Source organism: Canis lupus, chromosome 4 (assembly GCF_048164855.1).
Source record: "Canis lupus baileyi chromosome 4, mCanLup2.hap1, whole genome shotgun sequence".
NCBI classification, from domain to species: Eukaryota; Metazoa; Chordata; class Mammalia; order Carnivora; family Canidae; genus Canis; species Canis lupus.
The window spans coordinates 8727050-8748977 of NC_132841.1; the positions used below are offsets into that span (position 1 = coordinate 8727050).

Consider the following 21928-nt stretch of genomic DNA (forward strand, 5'->3'; position numbering starts at 1 on the left):
GTGGTAAAGATGTGTCAAGACACTATTACATGGAGATAAAGACAAAGCCTGTGTTTGTACCTCAGCCCTGTCATTCCTAGTTGTCTGACCTTCCAGCTACTTAACCTTTCTACACTTCAGTTTGCTAATCTGTGGAATCAGGACTAATAATATCTACGTCCTAAGGTTCCCTGAGGATTAAATGAGATAATCTACTGCAAAGCGTTTAGCAGCATGCCAGGCAGCCAGCATGTGTCCGAGGGGTTGGTGATCATAGTTAGTAGTGCCATGAAGTAGTGGCCTTGAGGTTGGCAAAGCCGTTAAACACCCAGCCTGGCCTCCCTCTGCCGCCAGCCATATCCTAAAACTGGACCCCCCTCCCCCCACCCTCCACTGCCCAGAGAAAAGCCCTCAGAGACTACAAGCTGATCCAGCAAAACAAAACCCCGGGAACGGTAAAGTGGCTGCCAAAAATCACAGTCACAGTGAATTTCAAAGGGAAATATAAATTATCCCGGGAAATACTGGTGATTAGCTGTGCTGTGCATTGCCACTCACCCCGAAAGAGTGACATCTACAGTTATTTCCATGTTATGATTGGAAAGGTGCACCAGGACAGTCAACACCAATTTTATAGCTTATTGTCCCCACTCTGTAAATGGCCTCCTTCCCCAGCTTCTCAAGTGGCTATCTGCTACATGGGGCTCCACCCCACAGTTGGCAACACCTCTGATTAGCATTAGGTGTGTTCTACTAGTTCCCTCAAAGTACACCGCTATTCACTAATTTGATATTGCAGGCAGAGGGAGCTCCCAACCAGGGCAAAGGCCCTGAGGTAGCAAACAAAGGGGAGAGGTGGGTGGGGTGGGCTTGGTCATCAGCAAGGACTGAGTTTAGCTGGAGGGAAAGGGGAGCCCCTGGAAGGTGTTGAGCAGTGGAGTGACATGATTGACTCTCACCAGGATACATGGAGCTCCACTGGGAAGAGACCATCAAGAGCAGAAGCCCAGAGACTAGTCACACAGTTATTGCAGTTCCCTGGACCTACAAATGGTGGAAAGTGCCAGGATTTCGGATATTCTCTGACAGATGGGACACTGAGAACGGAAGATGACAGAGGTCAAAGTGACCCCAATGTCTGTGGCCTGAACAACCAGGGTGAGATAACTTGCTATGAGCAGACCTGGGTGAGTCTGCTGTTCCTTCTGCCAGAAACACCCCCCACAGAGGCCCGGGAAGCCCTGCTGCCTGCTCGGATCTCAGTACCCTCTGGTGGGCTCCCCAGGCTCTATGCACACCCAGACTTCTACCCTCTCAAGAGCCTCACACTTGTCTCCTCGCGCTCAAGGCCTCTTGTGTTCATGACAGACGGACCATGTCACCATGCTTGTCACTGTTTAAAGACCACATGGGGCTGCTGCCAGGCTCAGAGTTAGCACACACAAAACATGTCCAGCTAAACTCAAAATAGGTTTCCTCATGGTGTTTCTTGTTTGGTGAGTTTTCTTAACCACTTTACACCATCTTCATTAGCTACTAAATGAACATAATGATGTAAAACTCATCAAGTCGAAAATGAAATCCACTGACTACCTTGCACAAGTTTACTCTTTCTGCCACAGGCCCTGACTGGGTCCCTGCTGGCCAGGCCTACAGCTTTGGGTTCTTGGACTTGTTGCTATCCATACCTCTACATCCTCGTGGTGTCCACCGCACTCCCACCTTCTTCCCCATTTCCACTGCCTCCAGCCAGCAATGTCACCCTCACATCTACAGGACAAGTCACCTCTCTGCCTAAAAGCCCACTCTGGGATGCCTGGGTGGCTCAGCAGTTAACACCTGCCTTCAGTTCAAGGCGTGGTCCTGGAGTCCCGGGATCAAGCCCCAGCATCGGGGTCCCCTCAAGAATCCTGTTTCTCCCTCTGCCTATGTCTGTGTATCTCTCATGAATAAATAAAACAAAATAAAATAGAATAAAATAAAACCCACATTTCTCTGGCATTCTTACAGGGGGCCTGCAGAGTGCCCTTTATCGCGTTCAGTCATAGACAAGACAACGAATGAGAGAGAACAGACTGAGAAATGCAGAGGCACCAGCTATGCCCCCACACCGTGCCAGACCCCTCCACACATGTACCACAGAATGTTCTCAGAATTCTGGAGGACTCTGCCTAGCCACCAGAATAGAAGCCAAACATCTGTGTCTGGCGTTCAACGCCACCAGCAAGCTTGCTCAGCCTTGCTCTCTCTTCTCCCACAGACACTCTGCGCCTGAGTGACGTAGGAATAGGTCACTGGAAAGAACAGGGAATCACAGCATTGAGAATCTGGGCACCTGAATTCTATCACTGGCTTCAGTGCCAAGCATAGTTTTGACAAATCACTTCCCCCATTAATGTCTCAGAGATTCATCTGGTAGGTGGGATGAACATCTCCCTGAGGTGTTTAATGAAATCATGGATGTTATCAAACAGTAAAGAGGTATATTGGGAACAGCCTTGCCTTTGTCAGCTTGAGCTGCTATAACAGAATACCAGGACTAGGAAGCTTACCAGTAAACATTCATTTCTCACAGCATGGGAGCTGGAAGTCTGAGATCACAGAGGCAGCATGGTAGGGTTCTGGGGAGAGCTCGTCTTCAGGTGGCAGATGGCCAACTTCTTGCTAAGCCTTCATATGACAAATAGAGACTGAACTGGCCTCTTCTTATAAGGGCACTAATCATACTCATGGGAGCTCCACTCTCATGACCTGCTCACGTGCCAAAGACCCCATCTCCATTGGGATTAGGCTTCACCATTTGGGTTTGGGGGATACAAACATTCAGAACATGCACACCTCAAAGGGAGAAAGGAGGAGTTTCAGCCAGAGTAGCCCACTTTTTCCATTAATATGGGTACTATGGAAAAATGTTTCCTCTGGGGGAAAGGAGTGTTTGGAAATGTTGGAAAATAGTATTTTTCACCTCCTAAAAACCATGCTTATTCATTATTCCCTCAATTAACAAGTATTTCTGATAACTTGGTATTGCCAGACCATAGGGCTACAAAGATGAGCAAGACACACTGCTAGTTCTTAAGGAACTCAGGGACTGTGGACAGGTGTCAAAATTACAAAAAGGTCTTTTCGTGTCTTTCTGTGCAGAAAAGGTGGCAGCAACATGCCCCATTAGTAGAAGGGGGTCATAAAGAAGCACAAAGGTAGTGTGCCCACCAGCACCCAGGGCTGAGGAAGGGAGGCAGGGGGGCTCGGGAAGCCACACAAAAGCAGGCAATGGCATGCTGGGTGCTGTACCCATTGGTACCTGAGGATGAGACACTGAAGGGAAATGGGGAGCATGTGGGAGGTAGCCAAGAACATGAGAGATAGGTCACAGTAAGAAATAAATAAACTGATAGAACAAGTAAGTAAATATTATGGAGGATAGAGAGAGCCAGGTTCCTTAGTATTGGAGAAGATACAATTATGGGAAGGGGTAAGAGCAGAAAGTACAAGGTGTGTTGTATTGGAACTGGAAGCACTGGTATGATCTAATGGTTTTTATTTTATTTTATTTTTTTTTATTTTTTTTTTCTTACAATATAGTCTTTTATTGCAACATTTTCCTCAGTTTGGAGAACTGTGTCCCCATGGATGGACGCTTGTAAAACGTTACAAACAGAACAATGGGCTGAGCCTCCTACCCTGCTAGGCCCCAAGGTCAGACAGCATGGAATGGCCTGCGCCTCTCGGGTGGCAGCAGGTCCTGTTTCCAGAAGGGGAGCCTGGTTGGCCTTGGTCCACAGGAAGGGAGTCCTGGGTGAGGCCTCCAGTGGGGCAGCCATCCTGTCTCCCGCCCAGCTCCGCTTCAAGGTGGAGACTGTCGCATGGTCTTCCAGCTGGAGGAGACAAACAGGTCTCGGCTCTTGGCCAGCCGCACCATGAGCCGCCCCACATAGAAGCCACTGATCTGGCCCACGCCGTCATTTCTCCCCATGGCCAGGAGGAACGTCAGCGCACCTGGCTTATAGGCCTTGAGGGGCCTCTGTTTCCTGGAGTTGACAATGTTGGCCACGGCGACGCTGGCATGGAGGCCAGCGTGATAGGCCATCTTGGGCTCCTTCACGTCCGCACAGTCGCCAATGGCATAGATGTGACTGTAGCCCTCCACCTGGAGGTACTCGTTCACTCTCAGAGCGCCATTGCTGGCCAGGTGACCATCAAATGCACTGTGGTAGGCAGAGCTGTTGACTTTAATGCCGTTGCAGACGATCACCAAGTTGGTGGCCACCTCCGTGCCTTTGTCTGTGTGCACTTGGATGCGCTCTCGATACTCGTTAAGAGGCAGGTCCTCCAGGTTGCTCACCCGCTCACTCAGCAGCAGCTGCACGCCTTTCTGGAACAGGATCTCCTTCGCTTCCTGCCGGACACAGGGCAGGAGCTCTTTGTCAGCAAGGGCCACTTGGGAGTGGATGAGAGTGACCTCTTTCTCGGGGAATTCGGTCTTAACCTCCGCTGCCATCTCCACGCCGGCAGAGCCGCCTCCCACCACCACCACCGACTGTGAGCGCTGGACCTGCTTCACCATGTCCTCGTAGGCCTGGATAGCCAGCTCCCGGCTGGAAACCTGGTTAAACTTGCCCGGGAAGAGCCCGGTGCTGCCGGTGGCCAGGATAAGATGGGAGAAGGGCAGGGCCTCACCATCCTCCAGCAGCACCATCTGATTCTGCACGTCGATCTCTACGACTAGCCCCTGCCGGAAGTTCTCCTTAAAGGTCACCGAGTAGGAAATGAATGTCTTTTTTGCAAAGCCACTTTCCACGGAGGCCCGGAGGGCTGCCACGTTGTGGTGAAAGGAGTCCTTCATGTCCACCAGCATGAAGGGGATGTTCAGAGTCTGCAGCTGGTTGGCAGCAGCGATCCCACCGAAGCCGCCACCCACGATCACCACGCGCACGGCTCCCATGTCCACAGAGACCTGGGACCCCATCTTGAACCAGGCACTGGGAAGACTCCGCAGAAGCCTCGAGGGCGGACGGGGAGGGAGGGGCGAGCTTGCCCTACCCCGGCCGGGGCTGGACTTCCCGCTTTCCGTGTCCTGGGGCACCTGGGAGCGGGCAGGCGTGGGCCCCGCGACCCCGCACGGCCGCCCTCCCCCGCCGGGCCCCGCGCCCGCGCACCGACCTCCACGCCGACCGCCGCGTCCTCCGGGCCCCGCGAGCCCTCGGGGCGTGTGGGGGGCCCGAGAGCCCGCCCCGCGCGCCACCCCCGGGCCGCTCCCTCTAATGGTTTTTAATACAGATATTCACACTGAGAAGTGGAAAGAGTTATAGATGTGTGTTTGTTTGCAATTGCATATATTTTCTGTCTTTACCCGCCAAGAAAGCCTAGAAGCAACAATCCCCAGAAACAAGAAGCACATCAAGCACATAGAACCTGATTTCCAAACACCATCCTCTATGAAAGGAATCAGACCCCTTCAGAGAAAAGGTTGATTGTAGGCCTGAGGCAGGGCCAGAATCTGAAGATCTCGTTGTATCAAAAAATTAGGACATGTCCAAGGACTGATGGGAAACATGTCCATAAAGTATAAGAGTCCATAAAATGCAAGGAGCTCCCATAGGCCCAATCTGGGATCATTTCAGAATCAAATAAATAATACTATTAATGAAGAACACCCATCGAATAGAATAGAAACCTATATATCCATGCTAATAGAATTCCAACTAATAAAAAGGAATTTGTGGGAGATGGGCAGGGGATGGGTTAAATGGGTGATGGGCATTAGGAAGGCACTTCTGTTGAGCACTAGGTGTTATATGTAAGTGATGAATCACTAAATTATCCTTCTGAAATCAGTACTGTACTGACAGTACATGTCATCTAACTAACTAGAATTTAAATAAAAATTTGAAAAAAAAAAGGAATGGCATTTTGGTGAGGTGCAGTGTAATCTTAGAATATCTCCCCACAAGATACTAATCAATTTTCAAAGGATAAATGGTATCTTTGTGGTGGAAAGACTTGGAAAGCACCAGCATAACCAGATGGTCAAGATATCCATCATCAGGGGTGGCATGATGGATCTACCTCATGTGACACTAAGAGAGATATGCTAACAAGTACACTGCTTCATTTCCATAATGTTCTCGTCAGGGCTGCATGACCTGAGTCTAGTCATGAGGAGACATCAGTGGACCCAGGTTGAAGGTCATCTGACAAAATATAAGGTCTGCACTCCTTAAAACTTCCAAGGACATAAAAGACTTGAGTGCTGAGAATCATTCTGAATAGGAGAGTAAAAAGACATAACTACACACAATGTGTGAACCTTTTCCGAACCAGAAAGAAGAAAGGAACAATGGTGGCATTGCTGGTGAAATGCACATGAAGTCTGTAGACCGGATAGGGGCAGTTTATTAGTGTTGCCAGTTGGTGGCCTGTGATTGTCCTTGTTTGGGGAAAGAGCCAAGCAGGTACACAGGGCCACTAGGGCATCATGTCTGCAGCTCACTCACTGTCAGTGGTCAGAAAGAAGACAGTGACAATGGATATGTGTATCCACTTGGGGAACCAGAGCAAGGGAGATATGCGAGTTCTTTGTGCTATACTTACAACTCTTCTGTGAGTGGAAAATTATTTTATTATTTTAAATTTGTATTTTTAATAATAATTGTCTAACTTTTTAAATATTTATTTTTAAATTACTATTTAAAAAAATATAGGGGTGCCTGGGTAACTCAGTCAGTTTGGAGTCTGACTCTTGGTTTCGGCTTGGGTCATGGTCTCAGGTGATAGATCAAGCCCTAACTGGGCTCAATACTTAGTAGGGAATCTGCTTGAGATTCTCTCTCTCCCTTTTCCTCTGCCCCTCACCCAAATGTGTGAGTCTCTCTCAATAAATAAATAAATAAATAAATAAATAAATAAATAAATAAATAAATTTATAATAAATATTATATAAATATTTATTTATATAATATTTATATATTATATTTATATTTATAAATACATAAATATTTATTTATTTATTTATCTATCTATTTATTAAAAATATAGAGAGAAAGTGTTGCCTAAGTGGCTCAGTCAGTCAAGTGTCTGCCTTTGGTTCAGGTCATGATCCCAGGGTCCTGGGATTGAGCCTCCCATTGGGCTCCCTGCTGCATGGGGAGCCTGCTTCTCCCTGTCACTCTGCCTACCACTCACCCTGCTTGTGTTCTTTCTCTCTGTGTCAAATAAATAAAATCTTTAAAAGATGATAGATAGATAGATAGATAGATAGATAGATAGATAGATAGATAGACACAGCACTATTAAATGCTATATTTGTGACTATCATGTCCCTTTATTAATATGAATCCTGCTGTGTGTTTAAGAAAATTTCTCCTATCATTCTATCTGGCCCACTGGTTGAGGAAATGTAATTCACTTTCTTGGTCTTTTCTTTCTTTTAAACCTTTACAAGCTTTCTGTAGACATTATTCATCTGATTTCAGTTTGTAGCTCAAGATTTAAAGCCAGAATTGTAGAGAGTGGTGCACACAGCAAATGCTGATTAAATGTGGTCCACTGACCATCTGAATGATAGAACAATAATAATATTAGAAATCTTGGTTGCATTTTGTAAATACAGCTGGATAGTAAAAACAAACACTCAAAGTTAACTAGAGAAGACATTATCAAGTGCTAAGCAAAATGATGCTTTAAATAATAGGTCCTAATTGATACAATGTATTCAATTTATGGATCTAACATGCATTACTTTTAGGATCTCTGCAATAAAAATGCTAAACACCATCTCATCCCATTTTGGACCAAGTCGATGCATTTTTTTGATGTCACTACAATATATTTATTAATGTTTAATTGAGGGTCAGTGCTCATCTGTATTCCTTAGCACATCAATACTAAGTGCCTGTTACTTTGAGGCTGCAATTTGGAAACAGAACAAAAGAAAAGTACTTTCTACATCTATGAATAAATAAGCAAATAATCATTTACAGAGCAGCAAGAAATCTTCACACATAAAGGCAACCTGCTAAACAGATTCAATTTCTGCTGCCTTGCTCTGTCTGTGGGACAGAGCCATATTCTTGACTGTGTGGCCATTCTGCATTCTGAGGAGCTCCTTAAAGCAGAGAAGCAATCAATGTCTTCATAAGTCATTTTTCCTTGGTTTTTACATAATGGCCACGAAATGCTATTCATTGAGAGTTGAATATTCTAATATTTCCACATTACCATACACATCACGTGCAGATGACCAGTTTACAAAGGATTCAACTGTAATAAAACATATTTCAGACTAACCTGAGTGCAACTGAGCCAGTCTTTGACATTTCACAATGCTGGACTTTTGTCGGATTCATTATCATAAAAATCAGCCACTGTTGGGGCACTGAAGACTTCAGGCATAATCATTTTCGTGCATCTGTTGCATGCCCCACACCATAGACATTATTTCTGAGCCTCACAAAAACTTGTAGAGCAGGAATACAAACACAGAAACTAAATTGCAGAGAATCGAAGTAAAGTGTCTAAGGCCTCACAATGAGATCACAGCAAAATCAGAATTTGAACCTTGATCTTTTCTGTACCAAACTCTGGGCTTTTTCTTTTATACCTCCCAGGAGTCATCCTTGAAGCAGTACCTGCTCCTTAGAGTTTCCCTAGCTACACAGGGGTCTTGTCTGCTGATTCATTTGTCTGGGTCCCTGGAGACCATAGGACCCACAGAGCAGAGCCTGAGCCTCATTCATCTCTGCCTTGCCAATATCTAGAATTCAGTGCTAGGCACTTGATAGCAGTACTGTGTAAATGCTGAGTAAATAAATGACTCTTTCTACTTGGATGAGGATTTGTGGAGACACAGAAGAACAGCAACCATCTTATGAGCACTGCTATTACCAAGTGCCAATCATTTTAATCCTCACGATGATGTCAGGAGGGAGACAGGATTTGTTTCCACTCTGCTGATCAAAAGACTGAGGCTATGAAAAGTTAACGAAATTTTTCTAGATTAGTCGCACAGCTGTGTGACTCAGAAATAAAGCCAATATCTGCTGACTCCAGAACCTGTGCTCTTCACCACTGTGTCCTACGGGCTAGATCATATCCTATGGTATACACCATACCCTTGAAATACACACCTGAATGCATGATACAAATGCAAACTATCCTATCGTCTCATTGGCTGCTTCATCCACCTCTTTCTCACAGAAAGCCGCCAGTAGCCAAAACAAATGAACAAACTGGCAAAAGTGGAAAGAGCCTCAGATCCAATTTAAGGGACATGGTTAAATAAATAAGAGCCTATCATCTCAGGGAATGCTATGTAGCAAGTCAAAAGCCAGTTAGAAAAACTATGCAGAAATATTTTCAAGTTACAAGAGAGAAAAGCAATATGCAAAATTGTAGGTAGATATAATCTATACTTTTATGATTACCAATATGTTTAAAAAAACAAACAGGCGGAACGAAGAGTCTTGCCAATCAGTCAGTGTGGCTGGGTGACTTTCTTTCAATTTCTTACAAAATAGGCTGTAAAATCTTGAGTTACTTATTATTTAGAAAAGTGCTATATCTTTTAAGTAGCCTACTGGTTTCTTATTCTACCCTTTGATTTCTGCATAATAATAGAGATTTGCTTTCTCAAATTCTTAATGCTAAACTGCTTAGGGTAAGCTTTGGTTTCCCTGGGACACCGGTCTTTTCAATGTACACCAAAGAAGATTTCTAGAAATGTTGTATTTTAAGCCAGCCACTGTGAGGAAGAAAGACTGAGAAATCACTGTGGTTGTGGGATAAAAGAAAAAACAAACATTTGAGGGAGATAGAAAAATTTTGGAAAAAAAAAATTTGGAAGACAAACAATAATTTAACTGTGGATACTTAACTACTCAGCACTTAGTCTGTCACCTTGTTCTTCATACACATTTGTTGATTTGCTCTGAATTATTTCAGCCGAATATTTGTTTTGAAGCATCTGTTCTTCCCCAGCAAGAATTTACAAGCAAAATAAACTGTGAGGGATCAAAATAACAAAAGTAATGCAAGTTCCAGGTACTTCCCCAGATCTGGGGTGTGTCATACGACCAGCAAGCTGAATGAGCGTGTATGAGTGTGCATACATGCAATGTCAATAGGCTTGAAAACAATGCTTAAAGTTACAGTATTCAGGCACATCAGAAAACATACAAAATTCCTCAAGATCGTGAATTTCTAAAAGGATGGTTGATTATGGACCACTCCAAAATACTCTCTGCCTCAACTCCTAAAACTAAAATTATAGAAAAATGTTTCTTTCACCTATCACCGAATGTCCTAGGGAAGTAACTGACCAACTGAATTTTGGTTACTCTTTATAAAGTCTTCATATTTTTAGAACTATAAAAACCCTCTCTAAAGTATGCTTTCATAGGTACTGTGGAAAACCAGATCTGTATACATGTGGTCCATGTTCATTGTTCAGAATCTAGGGTGGCTGACTCTCCACTGGCAATTCTCAGTCGTCTGCTTCTTTTGAAAAAGTGCCTTAGACCATGCCCGACCACCCCCCCCACCACTTCCAACATTACTCCCACCACCACCTCCACCTCTTCCTCCATCCCTACCTTCTCTACTACCACCACCACCACTTCTTCCACCACCACCACCACCAACTCCTACCATACTGCCATCATCTTTACTGATTATATTAGGAAGAGATCCATCCAACTTCCCAGCTACTTATTAGGAGACAGGAGTTGAAAGCACTTACCCAAGAAGGAGGAACATTCTTTAGATTATTTCCAAATAGCTACAATGCAGAGAACCCAAAAGAACAGACAAGAGAGAAAGAGCCATTCATCAGCACAATGAAAAATGTGACCAACAAACAAACAAAATATTAACTGTGCCCATATCTATGCATGAAAATAAAGATGATTTTTTCTGACCTTGAAAAGTGTTTTTACAACAATCATGAATTGCTTTAATAATTAGTTTTTAAAAATCCATTTTTAGAAATAAAAGGCAATCATCAGCTAATACATTGAGGCAAAAGCAAGTAGCATTCCTACCTGGAGTTAACTTGCATAGATTATGGAGTCAGACATTAGGATATGATTTTTTTTTTCAGCCACTTCAAAATGTGTAAACTCTGAAAGAGAAACTCTTATTTAAAATGTAATGGCAGATCCTCCCATGTGAAACAATTTTTTATGCCATGTTCTTTATTTTAATTGAATTTAGATATATGATCAGTCATTACCAAAATGGGCTAATCACTTAGGCAATTACTAACTCACTTAGCAATCTAGATGCATGGCTGTTAACCGAACCAGCTCAGTGCACTGAATATTAAAGTTCATTAGGTATAGTCTAGTTAAGAGAGAAATTAAAAGAAAAATTCTTATAGCAGATTGACTATACCAAAGAGGCCAAAGAAATTTTCTGGCAAGCTATAAGACAACTTAGAGATCTGGTCAATGATTCTTGGGCCTCTTCCACATTAGCAGTAACCCTGTAAAATGACACCACAGAAAATCCAAATGGTCACTTGAGTTTCTCCTTCAAGGGCTTCTTTCTCTTTCTCCACGTTATGTTAAAGGGCTTTGGACCATTTAAAAGATTGATGTGCCTCTCAGACATGAGAATGTACTACTGACTCTGTGGCTATTTTTAGAAGTCACACAAATGGAACAATTCAAATGCCTATTTATTATTGCTTTCTCCTGGTTTTGGTTGTACTCAGTTTTCACTATTAAACTGGACATGGCATTCAATTAGTTCCTATGAATAGACTTTTCATGAGTAATTTGCTCTGCTGGTGTTTTCATAAAAAAATAGCTGGACACATCTGTTTGTCAGTGCTCAAAACCACAGGCTCTCTTGTCTTTGAATGGTAATCACCACAACCTGCAATCTTTTAAGATTTAATTGTTTTTTGTAGAACATCTTTTAACACATTTATCTCTAATGGAATTCAGGACATTAGGAGTTCACTGTCGAGCAACTGCTATCATCATTATTTTTAAAAATATAATGCATACCACAATAATGTGTGTACCCTTTCTGCAACGGACAAATAGAACACACCAAGAGGATTGTATTAAGTTGATCTCAGCACCAAGAGGATTGTATTAAGTTGATCTCTGACTAACAACATAGCAACACAAACAGCTTAAATTCTTTGAGTGGCATAAAGGGATCTAGGTAAAATGCATATTGTAAAATAAAAAAACTAAGAAGATTAAATAAATTATTTCCACTAGCCTAAGCCATTCCAATTAGGATGAAATCCAATCAGAAGGAATAAAGCACACTAGAATATTAGTTCCTTGGAACAAAGTAGAATTAAGCTGTTTTCTTTTGGAGGAAGAACCATAAGACAAATAAAACAGTGACCTTCCATTCAAAGACGATGTTAATAGAAATCGCAAAACAGCAGCCAAAGATAAGAATGACTAATAAAGAGCAATGCTTTTAGCATGCTGTGAAGCTGCATACGTACTGGTTTCAAGCAACGCCTCTATAAATGGGGAAGAAGCTAAAGAAATTAGAAGACTCTGCAAGACTAGTTTTAAAATAAAAGTATCTTCCCAGAGTCCTTAGATACGATGCAGATATTAGAAATAAAACTGGAGTTAGCCGGAACATTTTCCCAGAGCAGGAATGGAATAGTAACTGAAAGCCAATGCAAGAAACACTTCAGGTCCTCTACAGAACCAACTGAATTCCCACGTGGCTCTAGATGGCATGAAGTCACGGTCCCCAGCCATTGGGATTTCCAGCAGCTAAGCATAATTCCAAAGACAGAGCTCCAAAACCAAAATAAGAGTGGCTGACAGTTCAGTGACCCTCACCTCCACTTGGCGGTAAAGTCTTAACTCCTGGACCTGAATGGGGACTGTGCCATCCCACAGCAGGAAGACTGTAGCGGCTCTGAAGGCAGAAGACAATGATGCTTTGTTGGTGGCTCTCTCCCCAGTACCTAATGTAGTATGTGCTGTAAAAGGCACTTAATCAGCATTTATGGGATGAATGAGGAGTGCCACAGCCATACTGTCAAAATAAATCTTGGCTTTATAATCATTAAAACTAGAATCTTAAGGATAAACATCACAGATTGTATAAAATGTTATCCTAAAGACAAATATTTAAAATGTATAGAATAATCACATAAACAATGTAAAAGGAAAGTGTTGTAATCCTTCTTTCTGTGTGTAAGAACCTCTAGTATAGGAAGAAAATCAACATTTTAAAATTATTTGCTTAAGGATCAGGAGATACCCAGATTTTAGTCCTGGATTCAGAAGGACCAAATATGTAACCTTGAGATTATTTAGCTTCCTTCAGACTCTGTTTCCTCTTCCTACCTCTGAAATTCCTAGTCCAATGTGTGCCACCAAATAATCGTGAAAGAAAAGAATGCCTGTGAATAGTTTTGAAAAACACAAGTGGCAGACTCTTTACAAAAGTAAAAGTAACTCAATGAAATTGCTGTGACAGCCCTACCTTGTTGATTCAGACTTAACTCAATTCAAATGGTGTCTCTTTAAAATTCAGCATGCATTCAGTGTGGCCCAACACCCGGAAGGCTGTCGGATTCAGAGGAGTTTATAGCCAATCTTGCTCTGTGTTTCCTTTCTCATCCTGTAAAATGTACAACCATGTCCCGTCCCTCCTCCTGGCTCCCACCCAGTCCTCCACTCACACATGTAGGCAGCACAGGCTACCTTTAGCTTCCCAGGTACCAGTGGTTCTGAATCACCCAGGAGTCACAAAGCCTTTTGAGGAACACCATGAGCCACCGTACACTAAATTCCATCATAAGCATTAGCAACACTGTGACAGAAATACCTGTAGGTGGAGCAATGATGTCTGTGAAGAAATGAAACAAACAAACAGAAGCTCTAAGACAGGCATGATGCAGAGTTTCTGAGTTTTCCATCATAATCTTATATATGTGCTCATCCATTTTATTATCTTGCAAACACTAGCAAACAAGTGGTAGCAGGCACCAAGGCACAGGGGTTACAAAATTATAATATCGTTAACTACTAAGTATTCAATGAATTATTATGCCAGGTCTACCGTCTACCCCCGAGGTTGATTCTATTCAGATTGAAAGTCCTCTCTTAATTAGCAATTCTGAATAGTTGCACACCCAATTCTTGCAAGGAAGGTAAAATCTCCCCGTTGATCCTTATCTATCAAGGCTAAGAAAGGATATGTTTGTGATATTTCCAGGATTATGCAGTCCATCCATTCCCCTTCTCTTAATATTCTAAAATCACCTCCTGAATGAGGACAGAGCAGCAGACTTGAGACCACCTCATACCTACAAAATTTTTTTGGCCAAAATGCGATTTAGAGTGATTCCATCAACTTTTAAGAACTGGTCTCTGCTACGTGGACTGCTTTGGGGATATCACCCTTCACATTATATAGGGAGGAAATGTTTCCTCCCTATTCCTAGGTATCCATATAAAGGATTTGCTTTGCTGCCCCGTCCGTAACACCTACCTGTCCAGGGAGATGGAGTAAGTTTCCTGGTTGGTGAGTTTGAGAGCCAGATTGAGCAGATATAGCTCAGCCTCTCTCTACCTCCTTCTTTTTTTGTTGGAGGCCAGGTGACCTTGCAAAGACCCCCCAACACACACAAAAAGGAGGCAGCAGCTTATCACTGTCTGTGGTTGGGTGGGTAATTCTTATTCTGGAATTTGGTAATCAGAGGTCCATTGTTACCATAGACTTAAAACACATTCTACAGTGTTGGCTTTACCAGTCTAGAGCTGGTATTCAGATCTCCATCTGCTTTACCCCCTTATGTTATCTCTCAATTGGCTCATAACATGGAAAAGCAAGATGTGATCTCAGGGATGTGCCAGTTATTAAGCCACTGTCTCACTGTCACACAGCTCCTGTCTTAAATCTTCTGCTCTGTGCTGGGGCGGGACCTCTGCAGACCAACCACACTTCTGCCTTTGCCGCTGGCACCTGTCAGTCTCTGCCAGTAAAGGCCGCCAGAGAGAGGCTGCAGGCTAGAAGAGCAAGTGCCTTGCTCCTTCCCATCTGCTCCCTGCTGTTGCTTTCCTGTTCCTGTCTTCGACCTGCCAGCAACGCTAGGCTACCGTGTTTCATTCCAGTAGCCCCAGTTTGCAGTTTTTCCAGTACTCTCAGAATCAGCCTCATCCCCTCAAAGACACCAGCCTCAGCAGGCCGGGGCCACCCCCTCAGTACTGTGGATACAGGAACCCGTAGCCAGCTTAGGCAGTGCCAACTTGGCTTTTTCCAGCACACTGGGAAAATATCACCATTACTCTAGGATGTGTTTTGTGGATGTAAAAATGTGAGAATGACTGGATTCGATAATGGAGAGAAAGCCTCCTCGGTTCCCTACAACGGTGGCCTCCCCATGGAGCCTGATCACCCGGGATTTCACTGAGCTTGGTGCAGCCCTGGGTGACTCCCCATCCCCCTTTCTGCACCTCTGTAGCCCTGTCTGAGGTCACACAGGAGCAAGATCCATAGCAACATGGGCAGAGGGCATGGAGCCCAAATCGGCCTTTAGCGACATTACTCACTGCTTCTAGAACACACAGTGACCCCACAGATAATGAGGATCTTTCCTATGGTAAAATAGATAAGGAGGAATGCTAATGGAGGGGGACCAAATTCTGTACAGAAAACCAACTGGAAAAAAAAAAAAAGAAAGAAAAGAAAACCAACTGGTATCTGGTTCAGTGACAGTTGGTCATTTTGTTTGTAAGAGCAAAACTATGCGAGGCACTTGGCACTCAGAGTCACTTCAGTGACTAGACCAATGGAGCCAGCTATCCCACCACAGACTGCTAGGAGAAGGAATTCCAGAAAGCCTGTCCCCAAGTCTGTACATTGAAGAATAAAGCAAAGAAGTCAGGAAACCAGATTGTCTTTGGCACTGTTATAGATTTGTGTCCTCTCTTCTTTTCCAAGGGCAGAAGTCATTATACTGTTTATCTCCCCAAGGTCAAGGGCCTCAAGGAAACCGACTTCAAGGGGATCCCTGGGTGGCTCAGCAGTTTAGCACCTGCCTTCGGCCCAGGGTATGATCCTGGGGTCCCAGGATCAAGTCCCGCATCAGGCTCCCTACCTCTGCCTTTGTCTCTGCCTCTCTCTCTCTTTCTCTGTGTCTCTCTGAATAAATAAATAAAATCAGAAAGAAAGGAAGGAAGGAAGGAAGGAAGGAAGGAAGGAAGGAAGGAAGGAAGGAAGGAAGGAAGGAAGAAAGAAAGAAAGAAAGAAAGAAAGAAAGAAAGAAAGAAAGAAAGAAAGAAAGAAAGAAAGAAAGAAACTTCAAAATGGAATGTCTGAAAGAAGGGTAAACTGTATCTTGTTCAGAGTTGAACATTTGCAGAGTTCTAGCACCTACAGGCCGTTCTGGGGTCACGTTCAAACATGATAAGAAGCCTTCAGGGTGAAAGCAAGAAGCATGGGTCAGGAAAAGGCAAAAGTCCCTGCTGGGGCCCTGCTATTCCCTAAAGAGCCAGGGATTTCTAGGTGTCCCAAGGAGTCAGGCAGACATTCAGGCACCCCTGGGCATTCTAGGAGACAGCCCAGAGTAGCAGCACTGCCCTAGTTCCATGCAAAGTGTGTGCCAGCTGAACATTCAAACTCATCTGAAGGACCAGAGTGATATTTTTCAAAATGCTGGTCCAACTCATTAGTGGGTGGTATTATCAATTTAAAGATTGGAGACCAGCGTTCACTATTCACAAACTAGAACAGAATGAATACAAACAAAGTCAGAGTGGCTGCATTTTTGTTCCATGTATATATAGGATCGTGGTGTATTTCTTACGGTGGATCATCGTCAAAACTGTGAAAGCCACCGATTTGGAGAATTCATTGTTGAGCCATCAGCAGTGGGTAAACAAACTTCCCACCAGGCCCTTGATGTCTCTCGGGTCAGCAGATGCAGCCCACCCACCAGCCACCAAAAGAGGAGGCAGGGAGGGAAGGAGAGAAAGGAAACACCAGTTCTTGCCCTTCCTTACCGGACTCTCTGAGTGCCCAGTGCCTAGCATCACTTTGCTCTTATGAACAAAATGGCCAACCGCTACTGAACCAGATACAGGTGGCTTTCTGTACAGACTATGCAGAGGTCCATCTGTAGGGGGAAGAGATACGGGGAGGCAGGAAGCCTGAGTTTGAGAATAACACCAAACAGTGGTTGAGGGCATAAAATAACCTGAGTGATGGGACAAAAATCACCAGAGCAGACTATACATTATAAAGTTACAAGCCAGAACGGGACCCTTTTTCTTTTAAATGTCTCCTCTGGGCTAGCTTTCGAGCAGTCTGATGTAATAGACAGGTTAAAAAGAAATTTAACCTTCGATGGAAGTGTCAGACTGTACAGAAGCGATGCCTCTCACTTCAGCTAGACCAGAAAGAAGTTCCATAAAAACAGTTAAGTCCACAGCTAGTGATCTGACCTCCCAGCAACAATTCTGGAAGGGAGGAACACGGAATGTCATCATGTTATGGACCTGAGTTTGCAGGACAGGTGACTTCTTGCCCAGACATTGACCCGCAATTAGTACATACTGTCACCAAGGGGTAATGGTTGCTTAATTATGGTCCAAAGGGCCCCAAGAGTTGAATTCCTATGACTGACATTAATCGTAGCATAGTTTTCCATTCACTTTTGGGTGGGTTTTTTTTTCCCTACAAAAACGTAACTGTTCAAACACAGATGTTGAACAATTATGTTTTTTCATGCCATGATAGAGGATGGGAACATTAGAGAGACAGGCCTTAGGGTAGGCAGAAATGCCCAATTGATTTTTCTCCAGTCCATGGCCAGCATCCAAACAACTGCATCTTGAAAGAAAAAGAGAGAGAGAACAAGAAAGAGAAGCAAGATGCCACCCCTATCTTAAATGAGCATATTCTCCACCTGAATCCTTTTTCTTTTCATTATGTCTAAAGACATATTAGCTAGCTCCATGTTGCTATCTAATTTTTTTTGTTTTATTTAAATTTAGGGAGTTTCATTAGTAGGAGTTCAGGATATTGAAGTTTCCATGGAGGATCCAAAGCAATTGGTTCCGACTGCCAAGAAGAAAATTAATACCTCTAAGTGGAATGGACACAGTATAACATCCCTGACTGGGACTAATAGTGTTTGAAACACATGGCTGGCTGTTCATGCTGGAAATCCACCCTCACATGAGCTCATCAGAAGCACTTGCTCCAATGGGGATAACAGGAAGGATTTGTTTCAGAGCTCAGCATGCTGGACAATCCTGTCCTCACTGTTTAGGACCTGATTAGAAGCAAATGCCATCATCCTTCTAGGCTGTGCACTTCTTAGCGTACTGTGGTTTGGGACACCCAAAAGTCAAGCTTCCATCCAAAATATGAAAAAGAGGCCAAGATTTGGAAGGATTCTTTCTTCCTCTCAGTATGCTTTCAGAGTTTCTGAAGTATCATTTTTAAGTCTAATGGCAATAATTGTTCAAGTACTTGGTTTTTCTTTGTTGCTTTTATTGTGCTTTAATCCTTTTTAAGACACAGTCTTGCTGAGTACTAACCACCAGTAAAAGCCAAGACGCACTAATACTTGGGATGGTTCTTCCTTCTAGCTCCCCTAAGGATCCCTGGGACCCCCCTCAGAACACAGTTTGAAAATCAGTCTGCCAGAATTCTGAAAAATTACATAGATTCAAAACTGTTGAGGAGCTGTAAATACTGCCAGCCTTAAGCTGCCAACTTTCCATTGCACTCCCAAGTTTGTATGACGTAAGTGAAATTTTCATTGTATAAGATCTTCAAGAAAAATAAAAGATTTGTATCTTTATCCACTATTTTGATAGGGACAGACTCCAATTTCAAAGATGCGAGTGAATCTCTGCTTCCATAGATATGCATAAAATATTAATCTCAGTGAGAATTACTCAGAACATGAGACCAGACCTTCAGCTGTGGTATTGAGGGATTTATGAGATTTCCAACTTTCCAAAGCTTTTCTATTCTTTTGGTATATTTCCTTCTAATTTTTTCCTATTTTTTTTCTTTTTCTTTGTTCATGTATAGCATGGAAAAGCCTAAAAAGCGGAAAGCATTATCCATAGCTCCCCATACTCCCTAGCCAGTATGTTGGCAGAGTTCTTTCAATCAGAACACTTTTTCTATTTATTTCCTTTGTTTCTCATGAGCCCAGCAACAGGAATAGGGCAGATGTTATTGTACCCATTTAGCAGATGAAGACAGGCTCTATCAACTCATAGCAGATCGGCTTTGGGAAAAGTTCCAGAATGGCATGCCCATTTTCTACTTGTAATTATTCATGATAAGAACTAACAGTTTCCATCTACTTCAAATAAAAATGGAATCCTTCCTCTGACTTCTTACAGAGGAGAGAAAAATTACCTGTGATTATCGATGTACTTAGTATCAGAACCAAAGCTACAACCCAGGTCAACTGATCCTCAGCATCAATTTTCTCCACAGAACCTGCAAGGCTGAAACAGCAACACATTTTTTCCCTGCTTCCCCAACACCACTTCTGCCCCCATGACTACCTAGGAGAAGGAGCAAACTTGCAAAATTCACATTTTAGCCCTTGCGGACAAAAACCTCAAGGGAAAATACCCATAGCAGAAAAACTAAAGGGAAGTAGTAAAGTTTATGGAAAGGCAATAATGAAGCAATAGGAGAAAGATGTGCAGAAAGCATCCTGTGATGTTTTGGCCAAGAAGAGAGAAAGGGAGCTAACAAAGTCAGAAAAGTCGAAAGAATATAGTCTGGCCCGTGCAGAGTAATCAAGTCCATGGCAATAAAAATTCATTATGAACAAATCTCATTTAAAAACAAACTCCCAGAGGAACTAATTACACTAAATGTTCTGGCAGTGACTTAGGTAGTACTCATTTCTAAGCCACCCTGGGGGATGTGAAAGTCACCACGTTCTATAGGAAACGGGGGCTGCTAGAGTGCCTATCTCCTGCCAAACAATAAGCTTCTGTCAGGTTAGTGTTCTATCAAGCCTGTCAATTGTAACTTATTTTGTGTTAGGAGACAAGCTGGCACATTGTATAAAGGTCAAGTGGAAAACTGTCCCTTCTGCTACATCACTGTCATCAACTGATAAAGGTCATTCCACCCAATACATCACCATGACGGAAAATAACTTTGTTTGTCTACTGTGAAATATTAAAAAGTCCCTTTGCTGTGGGCTTTCTGGTTTCTCTCTGCTCTCAAAAGGTATTCAACTAGGCACTCCAAGGTATTCCAGCTGCTGCTCTGACAATAACTTTTTTATAAACAAATATGAACAGAAAAACACAAAGACAGCAAGTCTAAACTACTATATAGACTGATCATATTTAAATACTGGTGATTGTAATTGTTGCAATCACATCCAGCATTATATATAACCCAAATGTTCAGCATAAACCATCTCATTAAATCTCAAAACAAATCTGATATCCCATTTTATAGGTGGGAAAATTTGAAGCTTGGAAAGATTACATGATTTGTCTAAGCTTATACAGCTAGTAAATAGCAGAAGCTAACTTTGTTGTCAGGCTTTCAATTATGTTGACCTGAACGGCACTAATACTTTATGACTCTATTAGTTAGTAGAGTTACCGACTATTAAGAACAAGATAACAATGACAATCATCATTGGTAGATAAGATGTATTTAGAACATTCTTTTGTTCATTCAACAACCATTTCTTAAGAGTTGCCTTTGACCAGGCACCATGTGAGGCCCGAGATTTTTTTTAAAAAGTTAAAATTAGACAAGGTCTTATTCTCTCCCCGAGACAGCTTACAGTTCAACCAAGAGGACATCCAATAGCTATATTAGAACATAATATGGACAGGGCTAGGGAACATGCAAAAAAGCCAAAAGAAAGGACACTGAAACCAAGACATGGATGATCTCATAGGACCTAAGAAGGAAAAGGGGGGAGTGAGTGCAGGGAAAGGTGTAAACTGATCAAGAACAGATTTCCTGCCTTCAGGAACCACTGGAGCACTAGGGAGAAAGCTACTGGCAGGAAAATAGTGGCAAGAAAAGAAATTAGTAAGCTAGGCAAGGGCCAGAGTGAGACAGGGTTACTGCAGGCTTCATTTACCAATTACCCTAAAGATGTCCATCACAGAGAGGTGAAATGGGAATGGGAACCTACAAGCATCTGAGAAAGAAGACTGGTTACAAGGTGAAGGATAGATCGGAGCAGGGCAAGAATGGAAGCAGGGACCCTGTAAGAGACAAGTGTGTTGGTCCAGGCAAAAACCAGTTAAGATCTAAGGTAGGAAGGAAGAGATACTGTGGGGATGAAATCGAAAAGATATAGTGGCTTAAAGTCCAGGGGGAGGGGAATGTCCAGCACAACTCCCAATTTTTCTTCCTTGGTGCCATTCATGGCAGAAGGAACTACAGCAAGAGGAGCTGGGCTGTGCCAGAGATCAAGAATTTCTAGAGGAAAGGATGGATCTTAGGTTTTACACAATAGTTTTGGGGGGCTGGTAAAGTGATGTCACAAATACAAGTCCTTTTCCCTTATTAATGGAAAGATCCAGCTTTAAGGAAACAAAGGTACCTGAAAACCATTCTCAGGCTAGAATGAGCAGGCAAACAAAGTATGGAGGTCACAGAACTGTGGGACGAATGTGTTCACAGAACATAGAATGTGCTTTACTCTACAAGACCACTCAGTCCCCACACTGAAACCGTGCACTGCCACTTTGTCCCACTTGGTCTTGTCTTTCCTTGTTGAAACAAGACCCAAAGGCCAATGTACAATCTCACACTAATGGCTCATGGAGGCAGAGGGAGCAGAGAGAGCTGGTTTAAAACTGTATCAAGGATCCTGGTCGTGATCCCCCAGCCCCCACCACCAAAGTAGATGTGAACAATCACCCCTAGAGCTTTCTACTCAGAACCCATGGGGATGCTCTTTGGTTCTGCAGGTGTCTTCCCGCCCCCC

General features: G+C 43.1%; 2 protein-coding genes across 9 annotated transcripts in view; both read right to left on the reverse strand.

Moving 5' to 3' along the window:
* The window catches only part of DISC1 (DISC1 scaffold protein), a 349132-nt gene that overhangs the window by 249259 nt on the left and 77945 nt on the right, over window positions 1-21928 (reverse strand). The window contains exons 4-5 of one of the 8 annotated variants that reach the window (XM_072823073.1): window positions 11019-11098; window positions 10630-10756 (exon numbers count right to left, since the gene is read on the reverse strand). The exons of the other annotated variants lie outside the window; for them this stretch is intronic. Of the exons in view, the coding sequence (XP_072679174.1) occupies window positions 11025-11098 (74 nt within the window). The 3' untranslated portion in view covers window positions 10630-10756; window positions 11019-11024. Of the gene's footprint in view, window positions 1-10629; window positions 10757-11018; window positions 11099-21928 lie in introns of those variants that run through there. 8 annotated transcript variants of the gene reach the window in all.
* LOC140631807 (ferroptosis suppressor protein 1-like) lies at window positions 3517-5131 on the reverse strand. Its single transcript, XM_072823074.1, has one exon. The coding sequence runs from the start codon at window positions 4946-4948 to the stop codon at window positions 3827-3829; it is 1122 nt and encodes a 373-aa protein (XP_072679175.1). The 5' UTR covers window positions 4949-5131; the 3' UTR covers window positions 3517-3826.